Source organism: Dendrobium catenatum, unplaced genomic scaffold, assembly GCF_001605985.2.
Source record: "Dendrobium catenatum unplaced genomic scaffold, ASM160598v2 fragScaff_scaffold_1429, whole genome shotgun sequence".
NCBI classification, from domain to species: domain Eukaryota; kingdom Viridiplantae; phylum Streptophyta; class Magnoliopsida; order Asparagales; family Orchidaceae; genus Dendrobium; species Dendrobium catenatum.
Genome location: NW_021319891.1, coordinates 84,708 through 105,206, shown reverse-complemented (window position 1 = coordinate 105,206; position 20,499 = coordinate 84,708). Strand labels below are relative to the sequence as shown.

General features: G+C 30.0%; 1 protein-coding gene across 1 annotated transcript; it reads right to left on the bottom strand.

The window, feature by feature from the left end:
- Positions 1-15,307: 15,307 nt before the first annotated feature.
- LOC110101371 (glyceraldehyde-3-phosphate dehydrogenase B, chloroplastic) lies at positions 15,308-20,297 on the bottom strand. The gene is made up of 6 exons (XM_028700017.1): positions 20,044-20,297; positions 19,848-19,964; positions 19,316-19,477; positions 19,024-19,191; positions 18,397-18,557; positions 15,308-15,385 (listed from the first exon to the last, which is right to left on the bottom strand). Exons 1-6 carry the CDS (start codon positions 20,104-20,106, stop codon positions 15,346-15,348), a joined length of 711 nt encoding a protein of 236 aa, XP_028555850.1. The 5' UTR covers positions 20,107-20,297; the 3' UTR covers positions 15,308-15,345.
- Positions 20,298-20,499: the final 202 nt, after the last annotated feature.

Genomic DNA, 20,499 nt, shown 5'->3' with positions numbered 1-20,499 from the left:
TATGGAATAGATTATAAATAAATTCAAAGAATAGCTTCCAATTTATAAAAGTCATATGATTTCATATAGTATAAAATTGAGTTTGTAAATATGATTTTGAACTTTGTATAGTATAAAATTTGGTTTAAACATACAATTATAAACCGTCATGAAAAATTATTGTAGTGAAATGAATTTTTGTAAAGTTACCTTCTTGATAAGTTGTTTCGTATGACCTTTGACCAAAATTAATTGTACAAAAAAACAGGTGTTCGCCTAGAAAAATTTATCAATAATGATTGTACCTGCCAATTAAATTTGTTCACATGCAAACTGATAAGTGGATTGTACAGACAAATAGGTGTTCATCCTGGATGATTTCTTAAACAGTAACAACCTTAAACCCTAAATGAATTCATCTTGAATCATTTTTGCCACATGTTTGTACAGATGAATGATTGATGATTTGTATAGACTATGAGGTATTTATAGTGTACGATTATCATGAAAAGATATTTTAAAAAAAATCATCTACCTAACTCAAAAAAGGGATAAAGAAAAATTTGAAGAACTCATACAGTATGAAAGTGATTCATACAGTACCAATTGAAATCAAATTGTTGATTTCCACATGATGATCATGACACTTTTCTAACATAAACCAAAAAAGATCCATTCAACATAAAATAAAAATAATAAAAGGATAAATCAAAGACAAAATAAAGAGGTTCTAAATAAGATAAACTAAAAAAAGAAACCAAAATATAATCATAAACACAAGAAAAGAAAAAGAAAAAAAATATACACAATCACATTTTGCAAATTTACAATTTTTAAGCATGAATATCAATAACACCCAATCTGGTTCTTACGGTGCTAAAAGTTTCAAAAACAAATGGTTTTATGAAAATATCTGCAAGTTGATTTTCAATGAAGTGACGCCTTATGTCTATATGCTTAGTCCTTGAGTGTTGGATTGGATTCGTTGAAATGTAAATGGTACTTGTATTATCATAGAAAATTAGAATATTACCAATTGAAAAACCTATATCTATAAGTTGTTTTTTTTAACAAAGAACCTATGCCACACAACTTTGTATGGCTATATATTCTACTTCAATAGTAGAAAGGGCTGCTAAATTCTATTTTCTACTAGATCGAGAAACTAAAGAGTTTTCAATGAATTGATAAGTTCTATAAGTACTTTTTTATCAACCTTATATCCTATAAAATCTAAATCATAATAACCAATGATTTCAAAAGAAATATTATGCCTAGGATATCAAAACCCTAAGTTTTGAGTTCCTAAATGATATCTCATAATTCTTTTAATAGCAATAAAATGGAATTATTTTGAATCAGCTTGAAATCTAGAACAAAGACAAATACTAAATATAATATCAGGTTTGCTAGTAGTTAAATAAAGTAAAGATCCAATTATCCCTCTAAATTTTTTTATCAATAAATTTGCCTTTATCTAATTGAACTGAGGAACTCATGGGAGTACTTATTGGTTTAGCTTTATCCATTTCATACTTCTTAAAGATGTCCTTAATATATTTTACTGACTAAGAAAGGTGCCATTCTCTTTCTACTTTATGCTAAAATTAAGAAAGTAACTTAAGTCTCCCATCAAACTCATTTCAAATTCCTTACTTATTATTTTTGAAAAGTCATCACAAAGAATTTTATTATAGGATCCAAACATGATATAATTAATATAAATTTAAACAACGAGAATGTCATCTCCTTCTCTTTTTATGAAGAGAGTGATGTCTACACTCCCTTTAACAAAATATCTTTCTAGTAGAAATGTGTTTAGCCTTTCATACCATGCTCTAGGTGCCTATTTTAGTCCATATAATGCCTTCTTCAATTTAAAAATGATTAAAAAAAATTATAATTTTTAAAATCTGCAGGTTGCTCAATATAAATATCCTCTTTTATTAACCCAAAAAGAAAGACACTTTTAACATCCATTTGAAATAATTTAAATCATTTAAACCATGCAAAAGCTAAAAACTCTCTTATTACTTCAAGTCTAACTACAAGGGCAAATGTCTCTTCAAAATCAATTTCTTCTATTTGATTATACCCCTTGGCCATCAATTTTGCCTTATTTTTAACCACTACACCTAAATCACTCATCTTATTTTTGTAAACTCACTTAGTTCCAATAATATTTTGAATTTTATATCTTTTTACTAACTCCCAAACATCATTTCTAGCAAATTAATTCAACTATTCTTGCATAGCTAGAATTTAAAATTCATCAAAAAGTGCTTGATTTATATTTATGGGTTCAATCCTTAAAATAAATGTTGAGTGGTTCACTTCTTTGATAAGTCCATGCCTAGTTCTAACACTTTCACTCGAGTCTCCTAAAATCAGTTCCTTAGAATGACTTTTAGAATACTCCATTCTCTAAGAAGTATATTTTTTGTTCGAACAATTTCTTTAAGCTTTACATTTTCAATTCCTTAGGAAATTTATTCAACATTTTCTTCTTCCAACTTAGACTCTCTAGAAATATCAAATTCATCAAAAACTTATGAGTGGTCTCCTCTACTACCAATGTCCTTTTGTTAAAAACTCTATATAACTTTTCAACACTTGAATATCCTAGAAAAATTTCCTCATTAAATTTAGGATCAAATTTTCCTAAAAGAGTTTTGTCATTGTTATAAATGAACACTTCACATCCAAAGACATGTAAATATGATAGATTGGGTGTCTTACCCTTAAGAATTTTATAGGGTGTCTTATTCAACTTAGATCTTATGTTTACCCTATTCAGAATATAACATGCTGTATTAATCACTTCAGTCCAAAAATATTTATGAAGTGAATTTTCAACCAACATGGCTCTAGCGACTTCTACTAAAGTTTTGTTCTTTTTGTCAACAACCACATCCTGTTAAGGGGTTTTAAGAGCTAAAAAGTTGTGATCTATCCCTTGCTCTTTATAGAAACTTTGATTTTTTTTTTTAAATTCTCCACCATGGTTATTATGAATTGTAAGAATTTATAACCTAACTTTCTCTGAATCCAAGTAGAAAATTTTCTAAACTTATCAATAGATTAACTCTTATGTGATAAGGATCTAATCAAAGTAAACCTTAAATAATCATCAACAATCACATACCCATATGATATTTAATTAAATGAAAGGAGGGCTTGAGTTGTTTCCCTAATTGGCACGCATCACATATATGATCCTTAGTGAAGTCTAATTTGGGTATGTCTCTAACTAATTCTTTTTTAAATAATCTTTTTAAGATTTTTTATGATTGCATGATAAAGTCTTCTATGTCATAACCAAGATTTATTAGTAATAGTTTTTAGGTAAAATATTAGAAAATTTAACACTATTTAAATCAAGCGTGTAAATATTATTTATCCTATCTGCATACAACACATCAACTCTATGTTGGCTTATAATACAGCTTGTAGGAAAAAATTTTATGTTAAAATCATTATCACAAAGCTGACTAATACTTAGCAAGTTATATTTTATGCCTTCTACCAATAAAACATTTTCAATCAGAAAATTCTTCGTGTTACCAATCATACATGAACCTACCACTCTCCTAGTGGTGTTATCTTTAAGTGTCACTTTGCCTTCAATCTTGGCCTCCAGTAATATAAATTGATTTATATCTCCAGTCATACATTTTGAACATCTACTGTCCATGTATCAAATACTTGAAGCATTTTTACAAAATTATCAAACATTAAACTTGGGAACCCAAATAAATTTGGTTTCATCTCTTAACAATGATAATCCATATGCATTTTTAATAGGTTGTGATTGATGCATCTTATGCCTCCACACTAAATATATTCTACTATGAACAGTACAAGTGTGAGAAATATGCCCTAACATTCCATTTGAAAAGCATTTAACACCAAAAAAAGATTTACTAATCTTTATGAGTTATGATATATTTTCCTAGGTTTTGAACTTGAATGCTTTTGATTAGGATTGTAAAATTATTCAAGTGTGGGAGCTGACTTATTTTTCTTAAAAGCTTTTAATTTTAATTGAAGATATGAGTTTGCATTTTCCAAAATTGAATTTTAAATCTTCAAATCATGTTCCTTTTTATCAGATTCACCCATAAATATTTTCAAAATCAATTTCAAGCTCACTATAAGATATTTTTAATAGTTCATGCTTCCTATTCAAATCATCAAATTCATCTAGCAAAACTATGTGATTACTATCTATGGTTGTATGATCATTCCTAATATTTTCATACTCTTTTTGTAAATTCCAATACTCGATACTAAGGTTAGCATATAATTTTTAAAGTTTCATATATGCATTATAAATCTTCTCATAAACTTTAAATAATTTATCATAGGATAGGTCGCATATCTCCTCTTGATCTGAATGATTAATTTTATCTACCCTTAAGTACAAATTTGTAACCTCCTCTTCTTCTTCTATATCTAAATAGTATGAAGCTGAGTCAGCCAAGAAAGCTCTTTTCGTTATTTTCTTACCCTTCTTAATATTTATTTTCTCCTCAACTTTCTCCTTATTAGGATTAACTTTGAGATTTAGGCACTCATACTTTATTTATCTAGGCTTTCTAAATTTGTAAAAAATGACTTTATTAGAAACTTTTGGATTCTTATTGAATTTACCTTTATTCCAATGCTAACGTCATCATTGATTTGTCTTAATAAAACTTTTAAATTTCTTAGTTATAAGTGTAATATATTCTTCATCAGCTGGCATTGATTGATCACTCTATGAATCATCAACTTTCGAAGCTATTTTTCTCTCTTTCTTTTTGTCACCTGCATCAATCTATCTTTGATTCATACCTTACTTGTAAGCAATAAGTGATCCAAGTATATTATCAATAGAATATACATTCAAATATTTAGACTTAGTTATGACAGTTATCTTTACATCATAAGTAGTTGATAAACAACATAAAATTTTATTAACTTTTTTCTAATTTGTAAGTTCCTTATCTAAATCATGTAATGAGGTAATAATCTGAGTAAAACTTGTATACATATCAAAAATTAACTCATTTGGTTTCATGTGAAATAGTTCATAGTCTTGTAATAAAATATTCAACCTAGATTGCTTTATCTTATTTGCTCATTCATAAGTTATGCAAAGTCTATCCCAAATTTATTTTCCAGCTTTACAAGTAAAAACATGTAAATAATCCTCAAATTTTAAAACACAGAAAAAACTATTTAAACATTTTACATTTAATAGTGCTAATTCTCTTCTTCTAAAGTCCATTCAGTAAATGGTGTTTTGAATCTAATGCCATCAACAATTTTGGTTGGTTTAGTATAACCATCCTATACTAATATCCATATGTGAAACTCCATAGATTATAGAAAAGTAGACATGCAAGTTTTCCAAAAAAATAAAAAGGAATGTTATCAAATAAGGGTAATCTAGTGATCAAATATCCTTCAATAGTGTTTCAATTTTCAAGAATAGCCATGAACATTTTTCAAAAAGTAGTCTAAACCTTAACTTTTGAAATTATCTCTGATACCACTTAAAATTTCATGTAGGTTATTAAACCTTATAGAACTGTCCCAAGTCTAACCAAGAGGGGGTGCATTGGTTATTTAAAAAAAAATCTTGGACTTTTTAAAACCTTTTTATGTCTTTTAAAAAGTTAATCCACTAATCCTAAAACATGTAGTTATTTATAGAAATGATTATCACAGAAGATTTTTCAAACCATAAAATTTTAAATATATAAAAAAAAATGCAGGAAAAATTAAAGATATTAGAAGAATGCCAAATTTCATAGTGATTCAATCCAAACTTAGTTTCATACTCTGTTAGTCATCTATACGAAGGCAGATTATACTATACAAATATTTCAAAAAATAAATGTGCTCATTCGGTATGATCTAGTACGAACCTAACTTTGTACTCTATCAATTATGTGTATAAAGGCATATTGTATTATATGAATAGTTCAAAAAAATAGATTTGTTCATTCGAAATGATCTATTACAAACCTAATTTTATACTTTGTTAGTCATCTGTTCAAGTTCATATCATACAATACAAACAGCTAAAAAATTTAAGCCATGATTTGATTAATTGTGTTTTAGAGGAAAAACATGTCAAATCATATAATATGATTAGATATCGTACAATATGATTAGTCTTAAGAAAATTATCACTCCCCCTATATGTGTGTGCACAGTTACCCAATTACAATCACACTTGCTCAGACTCAAGAAATAAAAATAAAGATATAAAGACTCTATTACATGAAATCCTATTCTAGCTTATCTTTAAGCCTTCAGCAATCTGGAGTAGTATATGATTTCCCTAAAATATTTATACACACATAAATAAATATAAAAATCTAATATATGCTAGGAGAAATAATAAAATTAGAAAAATAATATTTTGTTATCATCAAAAATCACAATCTCAATCTTGATTCCTAATTTGCAATAATGGCCACCAATCTTCTCTATTATAAGGAGAACAATGAATGAGTAAACCAAATTTTCATTCAACCTACAACATTCTTCATTGACCATCATCTAAAACCTGCCAACATGCAATGTCTGGTAACCCCCACATTTGTTACTTATTTTCATGATTGTTAGCCTCACTACTTATATGGAAACTATTTTAAAAAAAATTATAGAACATTACTAATAATTAAATTTTGTGGTCAATTGTTTATTGATGTTTAATGATGATTGAAATATTATTTCCATCAAATGATGACTTCTAACACTCATCTTTCTAATTACTCCCCTTCCATAAAGAGAGTAAATGAGAGGATCGCTTATCACCATCTAATGATAACTTCAACACCTATGGTTTGTATTAGACCTGTCAAAAACGGGTCACGGGTCGGGTTCGGGTCCAACCCGAAATTGACCCGACACTGTTCAACTCGGGTTTCCGGGTCAACCCGAACCCGACCCGGTTTTATAAACGGGTCGAAATCTCTAACCCGAACCCAACCCGGTTCGGGTTCGGGTTGACCCGAACCCGAAATTTTCGGGTCGGGTTTTCGGGTCGGGTCCAATATTGACAGGTCTAGTTTGTATAAATTATAGGAGTAAAATTACACAATTCATATTTGCTACTTTGTATAAATTCTTTCCACAATTATAATAAAGGACACCCTTTATAATATATGACTCATACTAATGAAGTCATTTCGATATGTTCAAGCTCTATGGTTTTTACTCTCTTAAATTTTCCATACATAAGACATCATATCTATTCCAAGCAACTCTTACTACATGTATGCAAGCGAGAATTTCATTAAAAATTAGTATGATAAACTCTTTCCATATAATCATAAAAATTCTAACATGTAACAATACTAAATATCATTCAACTTGAGAAGATACCACTAAATTCATAAAATTTTCCAAGAATATGATAAATTATATTTATATTTTAATTAACTCATTTTATTCTATAATTTTTTTCTAATTTGTTGTTATTGTTGTTGTTGAACTTAAAGTTTTATCTCCATTAAGTTGAAAATGATGAATTAAGGAGGCAATTGATATGCACCTCCTTCACCATAGTGATTGGGAGCTTCAACTCAGCATGGAGATCAAGAGTATGAGGTCTACATATTTCAAAGTGTGAATAAGTTTTTGATCAAATTCTATCAAAGTACAAAAAAGTGGAAATTGATAAAATTAAATTTTGTGTTTGATAATTAAGTGTTAAACTATTTTGTATTTATTGATTCCTACTGAAAAGTTTTTTCTATTTGATTCAATATTCATTTAAGGAATTTTATTCATTATCACTCCATTGTAGCATTTTATTAATGATAATTGATCGCCGATGGCCTTCTTTTAGAAAAATTTGACTTTAAATGACTCATAATATACTTAATGGAGATATATCCTTACTATGTTTTTATCAGAGAAATATGCTAGAAAGTTTTTTCATATGGAATTATTCCCTTTTGTATTCGTAGACTGCTTATGAAAGTCTATGAATTACAAAATTAGTTTGAATTTGAACCAAATTCAAACCTTTGTTTGGACCTATTTTGAACTTCATTAAAAAATTGATCATTCTTGATCAAGCCTGATTTGAACCATTTAAGTTCAAACCTCATTTGAACCTTCATTGCTCTTGCAAATCTTGAAGGCTATTGATCGCACTAACTCCTCTTCACACACAATCGATCTCATGATGCTTTTCCAATAAGCTACATTCCATAATGTTTAGTTGAATGTTTTGTCTATTTTAAATTTAGTTGAATGTTTTTATTATTTTTAATTATCTTTAAGGTTTTAAGTCATCATTTTTTTTCTTATAACTTTATACTTTGTTACACAATTGTTTAGTTTGACATTAGGACTATTCATATGTTGTATGATTTAATAGAAGGATCTATATTTAAAAATGAAAAAACATGTAGAGATTGATATTAATAATATTCTTGCTGACTGTGAACTTCAACCGTCAATCTAGGTTACAATGCAAATGTAAAGATGTTATATTTAACTTTTAATGTTACTTGTTTAAGCTTTAAGAGCAAATTATTTCTAGGCCAAAGTGGTGAAAATTCATTTATTGGTGAAGGATTTTAAAATAGGAAAAAAATTAAGCTCTTATTGGAGAACATAACTTTAAACACAACAAGGCAAGACATAAATATGAGGATTTAACAAAGATTCAAAAAAAGGACTTATTGCTTTGTAGTTGAGTAAGGATGAGATGAATATAACAAAATATCATATTATGTTGACTGCAACTATTTATTATGCTCAATTTCTTCTATGTCAGGAACTATCATTCTGTGGGCATAATGAGTCATTTTTGCTCAAATAATCAAGAAATTTTTGTTTAAGCTTTAAGAGCAAATTATTTCTAGGCCAAAGTGGTGAAAATTCATTTATTGGTGAAGGATTTTAAAATAGGAAAAAAATTAAGCTCTTATTGGAGAACATAACTTTAAACACAACAAGGCAAGACATAAATATGAGGATTTAACAAAGAATCAAAAAAGGACTTATTGCTCTGTAGTTGAGTAAGGATGAGATGAATATAACAAAATATCATATTATGTTGTCTGCAGCTATTTAATATGCTCAATTTCTTCTACGTCGAGAACTATCATTATGTGGGCATAATGAGTCATTTTGCTCAAATAATCAAGAAATTTATTTAAAGCTATTTCATTTTCTTGCCAATCATAGTGAAGAAGTTAAAAGGTTAAACATATAAATGCTAGTGTGAAGTTGAAATTAACTTCACTAAAGGTTCAAAAATAAATTTATAGTGCTAAAGTTATTAAGACTTTGGTTTCAATCATGAATGATATTTATGATTCCTACTTCATCATTCTAGTTGATAAATTTCATTTTGTGTCTACAAAAGAATAGTTAGCTATAATAGTGAGATACATAGCGAAGTTGGTCTAATTATTTAGAAATTCATAGGCATTAAATATATATCTTCATTGAATTTTGTTATACTTAAGTCATCCCTTAAAGCTATTGTAAAATATTTCATATAAATTATGTGGTTATTATTATAATGGGGCATCTAATATGTTAGGAGATTTTCATTATTGAAGTTACTCATATTTAATGTGATGGCCCAAGATCTAATTTGGAAGAATTATTTTTATCTCTTAAGAATCAACCAACGCTTTGCAATTTCATATAACCATTTAAATATAAGCAACAAAAAATATAAATACATTTATATTCATTATATATTTGCAACTGATATAATCCCAAAATAACATACACATGAAATCCATGATACAAAATTATCCCGTCCATCACTATAAATAGATCATGATTATAAAAAAATAACTATTATATGCATAACAAAAGACATGTGTCAGTGGCTCAAGTACAAGCTTCTTATCTTTACCTAAAAATATATAAAAATCACATAATGAGCACAGCCCAACAAGTAACCAATATCTATCCTGCATCAATAAAAAATAATAGTTATATAAGAACCAGTAGTAGTCAATAGGAACAATATCATGTATATCGTGTAAGTCATATGTTATCTTATCATATACAGAAAAATTAAATCCTTTTCATATATCATTTGTTCATACCAGCATAATTTTAGTCTAACTGTATGTTAAATGTGTCAATCAAAATCAATCATATTTTAGTCAATCCATCTTATATATCATGTCAATATCATACATGCTTATATATATTATCATGTATGCATATTAATGTGAGTTCACTAATGTAGGATATACTACTTGAATGTGGTGTTTCCAACATTTTTTACCCCACTTACCAATCAGTTGGTCATTAGTCTCTATCTTTCCATTATCATTCATAAATCTTAAATTAGTTCACATATGGCTTTTAGTATATCATTAAGAGTTGTCACTCTCTACCCATCACCATAATCGGTTACAAACTAACTTCTAAAATTAGACTATAAACTTTGTATTTAAAAGAAATCTTATCAACCCACCCTCTTGTACAGGGTATTAAGTTTTAAACTACAAGTTGTATTAATTATAGTGTTGATAGCTAACATTTTTTTGTTTATATGCAAATGTCATATTCTTTCTATAACAATTGAATCATTCACTTTATACAATATAATAGGTATTTTATTCATGTGCAGGTTTGCCTTGAAATGAATGATATGCCAAATGAACAATAATCATATACATGTCATGTATCTCATATCTAGATTTAGTACAATAGCACTTAATCATTTTATATTCAACATTTTCCCTACTTATTTCACATAAAGTAACATATAAGCCAAACTACTAAGTAAAAACTCAACATAAACTAGTCAAAATGCCCCTAATAATGATATATATCACATATCAAATGTTATACAGTGAAAGTTCACTAAAATGGGATATATCAAATTTTTATCACCTTTAGAAATAAAACATATTAAACTCAGAATCATTGAAAATAGATTTAAATTAAAGGCCAATTATGATGATCAAAATAATTTTTCTTAACAGGAATATGAATAATAATTCCCTAGAGAACTTTCTATCTCCTCTATCTCTCTCTCCTCTCCTCTCCCCCTTCTCATCTCCTTCACCTTTCTTTCCTTCATGGCTAAGCAAAATGAATATATGGAGGGATGGAGTGGTGAGGGATATTTAAATGAAAACTACTTAAAAAAAATACTCATTTAAGTGCTTAGTGTCGCGGTGAGCAAGATCTAGTGTCGTTGTGCTACAACCCCCAAAGTTATTGTAGAACAGAGGGCTCAGGGCAGCGATTGCATTTTTTGGCACCGCAGAGCTCTTAGAGCCATCAAGCTCAATTGGAAATTTTATGTTTTTCATATAAATTCATTTTTTGTTATTGCATTTAATGGCAATCCTCTTTTCTTTTATGTTTAATGTTATGCTCATAAACTCTAATTATCCTTAATGGCTATGGTAAAGAATTATTGGCAGGTGAAATTTTTTTTTAGATCAAATCAAAAAATTTTAATACTATTGGAGCTTCATGTAAAAAAAATGATACACTTAAAGCTAATTTGTATAGTAAAATTTCTTTCCATCTAACCACTAGCTAGTTAAGTAGTGGTCGAGGATTAAACTAAGAGACTAATTTATAATGAGTTAGTGGCACAGCTGGGGTTTGCATTTCCATGCCTTAATTACTATGATGAAACTGTATGTTTCTAGAATTGAAATGCTTAATTGATATTATTAAGGAAGATGAGATATATGATCAATAGTTTGTTGAAATCGATGTTTTAATAGATGTTATGAAATATTTCAACTGTATCTCAAAATGAGCTTAAAGATTGACATTTTAAGGATCACAAATGAATTGTCATAAGCCTTACAAAGAAAAGATCAATATAGTGTGAATGTAATGAAATTGACGCAAGTATCCAAACAAGGATTGTAGGCGATGAGAGAGAACAGATGTGAGTATTTACTAAAAAGAAGTATCACATTTATAATATTTTTAGAATTGATGCTCCAAATATGAACTCTATATTTAAGGCTTTGTATATGGTCAGTAAAAAGAGGTAAAAGAAATAGGAAAATTGCATAATTATCATGTTTATTTATATGTTTTACAATATTGTTAATATACAACTCTAAAAATTGAACAATCACTTCATTGAAGCTAGTACTCAGTAACTTTTTGCATGTCAATACCCAATTAATTCATATGTTGCTTATTTAATTTATTTTTTTTTTATAATTACGTATGTGGTTCTTAAACACCAGTTATCTATATACATTATTGATATATGTATCAGTGATAATTTCACATCTTTGACTAAAATAGCTGATGTGGCAAAATAAATTATTAAGATAAAGAAAGATATTTTGTATTTTCTATTTTATAAGCTTATTATTATGGCATTAATTTTGCAGGTTGTTACTACTATAATTGAGAGAGCATTTTCTACAATAAAGATTATCAAGCATTGTTTGCTTGATAAAATGAATGATGACTAATTCAATCATTATCTAATGACATATAATGAGAAAGAAGTACATAGCTTGATTCATAATGAAGTCATTATGCAAAATTATCATAAAATAGAAAATAGATTGCAAACTTATAATTATTTTTCAATTCATCAATCATAATGAAATAGAAGGCTTTGCTTTGTATTTTGTCTAATGCATTTTTTTTTTTTAAATATTTAGCCATTCATGTAATAAGTTTGTCCACACTAAAAAAAACCTTATTACAATCTTTTATAATTCATATAAATTCGCACTTCCGTTGTGATTCTTGTATCTACCATGAACCTTTAGAAGAGCTCTAGTTGATGTAATATGCTCCATGAATCTAAAGGACAAGGCAATATATCTAGAGGATGTGAAGAGATTCGAGAGAACAAGTAGATTTAATACACATGAAACTGTAATATCTGTGGACAAGCATCCCTATAAAGCGACCTCTAAACTGAAACTAATTACATTAATAATCCATCTCTTAATTAAAATAGTTTTGTATTTATCATGCTTAATTATCAAATATTAAAGGTTTATGTTTTCCCTATTTATCTCATATATTAAATGTTTTTTCTGTTTCTGCGGATGAAGATAAAATGCTTTTAATATTTATAATTCAGGGCAAAAGTTCGAGAAAAAAAAAACAAGCCATGTCCATTTTATTTTTTATATTTTAATTTTGAGGAACTTATTTATTGAATTCTTATATATTTATATATCTAATGCATAAATATTAATATTAATTTATATGACACACTAATTAGGGTCGGATTTAGGGGAAGCTTGTGGGGGCACATGCTCCCCCTCCAAAAATGACAGTTTGGAAATAGGATTATGCTGGAATTGAGCAGGATTTGGTCTAAGAAGCACGCAAACAAAAGAAAGATGGTTACCTTCATAACGAGCATCCTCGTGTCATCGTCGTTACTTCTGATTGAACATTTGAGCTACGAGGAGCTGGGGTTTCGGGTCTTACAGGAAGGAACATCATTGAAGGAGGCGAGGAGGTTATTTAGCAACTAGATCAAACCTTTACATGTACGTAGGGGTGTCAAAATAGGTCCTCAAGTCGGGTTTGAGTCGAACTCGGATTGACCCGGGTCTAAACGGGTTGACCCAAACCCGACTCATTTTCACAAATGGGTCAAGAAATACAACCCGGACCAAACCCCGAGCAGATTGCGGGTTGACCCGACCCAACCTACAAACCCGGGGACGCTCTTACAAACTAGGGTCATCGGAGGAGCTTTGAAGGCAGAGTTTAGCTAGGGTATGTGCTTGTGCGGGCGCCTCGGCCTGGCAGACAACGGAGGAAGGACAACCGATCGGATAAGTTGGCACCTCGTCCTGGAAAACAGTGGAGAAAGGACGGACGGTCGATGGAACTCGCGGAATGGGGACAACTTGCGACCTTACATATGGCAGATGCTGGAGGCCCGGATAGTCGGATTGGCAGAGGATGGATGCGGCAGTCGACAGGCAATCCAAATTCCTGAAGTTGGAAAAGGATGGCTTGCTAATAGGCCAATCTGAAGAACGCCAAAACCTAGGGTTTCTAAATGGGTCAACCGGATCAATTTTGGGTCATCGGATCAAAGCGAACCTAACCCGATTTTTTTAAACGGGTTGACAAAGTCAACCCAAACCAAACCTCTATGTTAAACGGATTAACTCGACCCCAAAATTTTCCAGGTCAGTTTCAGGTTATGTCAAATATTAACACCCCTACTTGTACGCGAAGGAGGCGAAGGAAAAGAGGAACAAACAGCGGAGATGGGAAAAAGAGAACCCGCTTAGATTTCTTTTTCGTTATTTATTCTTTTTTTAACTTAAATTTTTATTCAAATTATTTATTTTTTAATATATTATGTATTATTAAAATATATTTATTTGTGCCAAGCAGTTTGTCGTGCAAGATGCGTTGCTGTTTCATTAATGTATTAGAAAAATAAAGTTGTTGAACTGCAACTTAGGTTTCATTTTAAGAAGACTTTATTACTGTTCGTTGCTGTTTCATTAATGTATTAGAAAAATAAAGTTTTTGACTCAAACTTAGGCTTCATTTAAGAAGACTTTATTACTGTTTTTTTTAATTATCTTTTAGTATAAAAATATTTTGAACTAAAATTTTTTTAATAAAAAATTGTTTTAAAAAACAGTAAAAATATCTTCTAAACAAAGCCTTAATCTATTAGTTAAGAGAATTGCTATAAACCAGCTGATGATTTTAAAAATAAATAAATGAATAAATATAGAAATGGTGAAATTAACTTTAGGTTGATTTCTAAGTATTTTCAAACTAAAAATTGGCCTGCATAATATAGCTGGAAAAAATTACATGAAAATGAGCTTTAAAGTTATTAGATTTATTTTAAGAAGAGTATAATATATAATTAATTAATATTACATTCATCTTAAAATAAATTTAAGAACTTTAAGATTCGTTCTGATTATTTTTATAAAAATATCTTTATATAAATTTTTTCTAACAAAGATCTCTCCTAATTTAAAATGTATGCCTTCCTATAAGATCCTAAGATCCTATTAGAAGAATATATCTGTTATATTCGGCCTATGTTAAGAAGATAGATATATAATTAAAATACTTAATTATAAAATATTAGATATAGTTTTTTTTATCAGATCTAAATGAGGATTTGACTCTTAATAAGGGGAAATTATCTATATGGTCACTGGACCGTTGGAAGGCAAATCAAAATGTGTCACGTCACCCAATACACAATATTGATAAATAGCAAAAAACTGATGTGGCGCGTCCTGATTCGCCGCGGACAGCATCCAATGACTGCACAGAATAATTTCTCCTAATGGAGAAAAGTGATTTATGTCGCTAATCCCACGTAATGGGATAATTATTTTTGTTGTTGTTGTTGTTGTTGTTGTTGCAGCTATCTTATGATATGTTTGGTGGACATATAAGCTGACTCATAACCCTTAAAGAAAGATAGAATATTAGGCACTTATTGTGAAGTATATCAAACCTAAATCAATTAAACATTGAGAATCAAAAAAGAAAAATGAAGATGGAATAGAAAATCAATGAACGAAAACAAATAAAATTTTTTCATAAACACATAAAACATTCAAATTAATGCTTATATCATACTGCAATCGCTACATAATTTTCATAGTTTGAGTGTAAGGAAATATAAATATAATAACTTAGATACAGTAAAAAGAAGCCCCCACCTTTGATAAAACAAATTTTATGGCAACCAAAAATATAATAAAATATCCAAAACATCCTTTATAAAATAACCGAATAGTATTAAATATGCTTTTGAGAATCCTCTATGTAGGAAGTCTCTATGCCTCCCTTCCAATGCGCACAATAATCTTATCTTTAAATTCGGGTTTTTTTTTGGGACTATGATGAATTGGTTATTGATTTAACCTCGGATTTTTGGAAGGCTGATTTGGTCATTTGTAGCAATCAAGGATATTTTGTTTAATGTGATTTTTCATTCATGTTTTGCTCGATTGGCAATCAACTCTAGCTTTCGATGACCGGTTCTTGAAATTTGGAGGATTGTTCTTCTTTGCTCTGAGGCTTCAGATGAATATTTAACCTTCTTGAGTTTCTTTAGCGGGGGTTTCTTTTTTTTTCTTTTTTTTTTTTTTCAGTTACTATTTTTGTTTTAAATAATTATTGCAATTCTGCTCTTATTATGGGATTTTTGTTAAGAGTTTTTTGAACTCCTTTTTCTGAGGCCTTATGGCAGTTGTATATGTTATTCAACACCCTGGTTGAAGGAGTTAGTTGGATGGCTGATTGGATGTCTTTGTTTTTTCATTCCAGGATGGCTATTTGGAGCTTAGTTTCTTGGATGCTCCGAGCTTATGGGTTCATTGTAGGAATCTTCTTTGGAGACTGTTTCATGCTAATTGTGTCTCTACAATGTATGGATGGATGTTCATTCAGTGATGTCCATTTGGATCTTGAATACATGAAGGATGTTGACTTATGGCCTGATTCCTAGTGAGAAGTTTTATTTAAGGCTGGCTCTTCAGTCTACAGATCTTTTAGAATTGTTCTCATTAGGTGACAGTTTTGTTTTTTCTTGTTGCTTGGTCTGGTCCTCAGCATGTTATATTTTCATTTGAAGCTTGATATTTTAGGCTTTTTATATAGTATTTGTAAGTTTTTTCTTATTTTTCTTATAAATTTTGTAATCTTCAATTTGAAATTTTTTCATTATATTAATGAAAATTGAGGATGATTGTCCCTAATTATCCAACGACAACAATATCAACCCTTTATCCGACTATGTTGGGCGAGCTACATGAATCGTTTTTCTCCATTGTGCTCTGTTTAAAGTTAAATTCTCATTTAAATCTTAAAAAAAAATGCCATTTGTAATATTTTCTAATCAAGTCTTTTTACGTCTATCTCTGCCCTTCTTAACATAAGTCAAATCTAAGACATCTACTTTTCTAACCGGGTCATCGGAAGGCTGTCGTTTTATGTGACCAAACCATCTAATGCGACTATCTCTAATATTATATTCCACTTGAGCTACTCCAACCTTTTCACGTATATGCTCATTTTGTATCATATCTCTAAGAGTAAAGTCACTCATTCACCTGAGCATCCTCATCTCTGCAACACTTAACTTAATATTATGCCTCTCTTTTAATGGCCAACATTCTGCACCTTAAAGAATTGCAGGTCTAACAACCATCTTATAGAATTTTTCCTTTAATTTGAGATGGATTTTTCTATCACACAATAAGCCCGATGCAATCCTCCCAAAAAGAAAAAATTCGATCCATATACAAATCCGTGTAATATATTTTCGTTGCAGGATAAAAATTACGCACCGCAACTTAACATGTGTGGCAATACTTACGAATTTCATTTAAGTGCTAAATAAATCCTTTTATTATATTTTTAGATTGGAATCCATCTAATCCCTCCCAAACACAAGTTAGAAATTGCAAATTTAACTTCAGTAACATAAACTAACTTAGAAATTGTAAATTTAGGCTTCAATATTTTCTTAAGCAATTTTCTAAAATAAAATTTTTTAGCTCATAAAATTTTTGTAATAAAAAGCTGCATTATAAAGAAATAAAAAAGTTATGACAAACGAAAACTTAATTTGAGCGAAATCAACTAACCTTACTATGTCTGAGACCTCATGGTAATAGTCCCCTTCATTAACTCCCACCACATAGGTTGGAATATCAGCTCCTTTGGCCGGCGCTGTAATGATGACTTTCTTAGCTCCTGCTTGTATGTGCTTTCCAGCGCCTGGGCCGTCCACAAAAACTCCAGTACCCTTTACAGAATCAACAAAAATACTTCAGAATATTTAATTTACAAATAATAAAAATATAATGAGTGTATACTCTTCTAATAGATTAATAGTTGATTTGATGTCCTATTGTTTATCTATTTATGTCCTATTATTTTTTTATAAATCAAGATATTAAAACCAATTTGTATAGCTCAAAGTATTCATGATGAGCTCAGGTCAATCTCGTTGGCTAAAATAAGTCAATTAGAATGAGCCAGATCAATTAGTGGCTACACGTGGTAGCATCTTATATCCAAAAAGCTAGCTCTAATACATATTTCATATAGTTAATGAGATATGATTAACATATTTATTTTTTGTGATAAGATTTTATTTTCGTTGCAGGATAAAAATTACGCTCCGCAACTTAACATGTGTGGCAATAATTACGAATTTCATTTAAGTGCTAAATAAATCCTTTTATTATATTTTTAGATTGGAATCCATCTAATCCCTCCCAAACACAAGTTAGAAATTGCAAATTTAACTTCAGTAACATAAACTATGTTAGAAATTGTAAATTTAGGCTTCACAATTTTCTTAAGCAATTTTCTAAAATAAAAATTTTTAGCTCAAAAATTTTTTTAGAAAGCAATAAAAAAGTTATGCCAAACTAAAACTTAATTTGAGCGAAATAAACTAACCTTACTATGTCTGAGACCTCATGGTAATAGTCTCCTTCGTTAACGCCCACCACATAGGTTGGGATATCAGCTCCTTTGGCCGGTGCCGTAATGATGACTTTCTTAGCACCGGCTTGTATGTGCTTTCCTGCGCCTGGGCCGTCCACAAAAACTCCAGTACCCTTTACATAATCAACAAAAATACCTCACAATATTTAATTTACATATAATAAAAATATAATGAGTGTATACTCTTCTAATAGATTAATAGTTGAATTGATACACACAACAACTCATTTGTCTTAATATCTCTACTATCAAGTAACAAAATCACATAGTTTCTCTCCTATTCTTTCTCCTCATCTCTGTCTCTCTTTCTTCCTAGTTCTCTATTTCTCATAATCAATCTTTTGAATAAGAACTCAGCATTCACCCACTGACAAATATAAATTTAGATTTTGTTTGGGACGACTTTCTTACTGCTTCAAAATAAAAATTTTAAGCAGCAATAAAAAAATCATCCCAAACGAATCTTTAGTACTACTGGCTCTAAATATCATTATATCTTCTAGTTATATTAATTAATAATTAATCATATCATATCAATCAATTAAGGAAATATTAACCAAGTAAGAAAGATGGAGGTACCTCAATGACAATATCGATGCCAAGATCAGCCCATGGAAGCTTCAAAGGATCCCTATTTGCAACAACCTTGACTGGCTTTCCATCAACGCTAATGGTTTCATTATCAACAATCTTCACATCGGCTTTGAAAGTCCCCAGCATAGAATCGTATTTTAGAAGATGAGAAGCCTGTAATTATTTGAAAAAACGCTATATCAATATACTTAGATAAAAAAAATCATCCTGATGCCATTTTTTTGCTAATTATTATTGATAAACTCAGGCAAACCAACTAAGTATACTTTTTTCATACATTTTTAACACCACCGCTGTCGTTTACAACGACGACATCAAGTGGAGAGTTCTTCCTTCCATGCCAGCATCGGAGAAAGTTCCTTCCAATTCTCCCGAATCCATTAATGGCCACCTTCAGCTTCGCCACAGTCTCCCCTCTCACAGCTCTGCTTCCGTGAATCTGAAACAGAGCAAGAAAAAAATCACCATTCAAAATCTAAAATTTTAATTTCAAGTCGAGCTAAATTTGATTTGAGTTAAAATTAAGAGAAATTTAAATAAATTTTCGGTATTAGATTTGAAATTTAAAGACTTAAGCTTCATTTAGGACAGTTTAAATTTTGTATGGTTTTACTTTTTTTAAGCTCTTTCTTAGCTACAGTTTGAAATTTAAATTTTGTGTGAATTGAGACATTCGAAATGAATCAAAACTAATTTTGAGCATCATCGAATGGAGGAAAACTAAAAATAGAGCTTGTTTCGAGCATCAAACAAAAGTATTGTCATGTCTATTACTAACAATAGAACTTGAACTGGTGATCGCGGCTCACCTTGGTGGCCAACTGTGCTGCCACTAGCTCGGAGAAGGAGATCTGATCTCTTGTTTGGCTTGCAAAAGCCACGGATGAGCTCGATCGAAGCCCGCTGAACTCTGCAACTTCATGCCTCTGCAAGAGAACTACAAGTTAGAGGAGGAGTTGGAGGAAGAAGTGAAGAAGAAGAAGAAGAAGAAGAAGGATGAGATACCTTGGAACGAAGACTGGCGGTTGAGGGAATCCTGGAAGAGGCGAGAGCTGAATGGCTAGCCATTGTTGCAAGCTGAAGACAGAGGAGAGAGAGAGATTAGAAATGGTGTGGAATCATATATATGTGATGGTTTTAATTTCAAGAGGACGGTATCAAGTAGATCTATGTATGGTGATTGTGGTATTGGGGGTTTAGGGTAATGGAGTGAAGTGAAGTACTGTTTTTCTTTTTTATTTTTTTCTCCTTCTGTGGTGAGAGACAGGGAAGATATGGGATTTAAGGATAGCGTTGCTCTTTGCTGAGGACCACACATTTCTTACCCTTTTATTGGCAATGTTTCTTATATGATACTTTTTAGGGATTTGGGTGCAAAGCTTGTGATTAGCATTTATTTTGATGGATATGTGCCTTGGTTGATTCAATTCATATTCTTATTTGATAAATAAAACATTTCCT

Coding starts and splice junctions, on each gene's coding strand:
- LOC110101371 (XM_028700017.1), bottom strand. CDS start 20,106: ATGGCTAGCCATTCAGCTCTCGCCTCTTCCAGGATTCCCTCAACCGCC. Junction 19,965..20,043: donor CCGCCAGTCTTCGTTCCAAG/GTATCTCATCCT, acceptor GTTCTCTTGCAG/AGGCATGAAGTTGCAGAGTT. Junction 18,558..19,023: donor GCATCGATATTGTCATTGAG/GTACCTCCATCT, acceptor GATTATGTAAAG/GGTACTGGAGTTTTTGTGGA.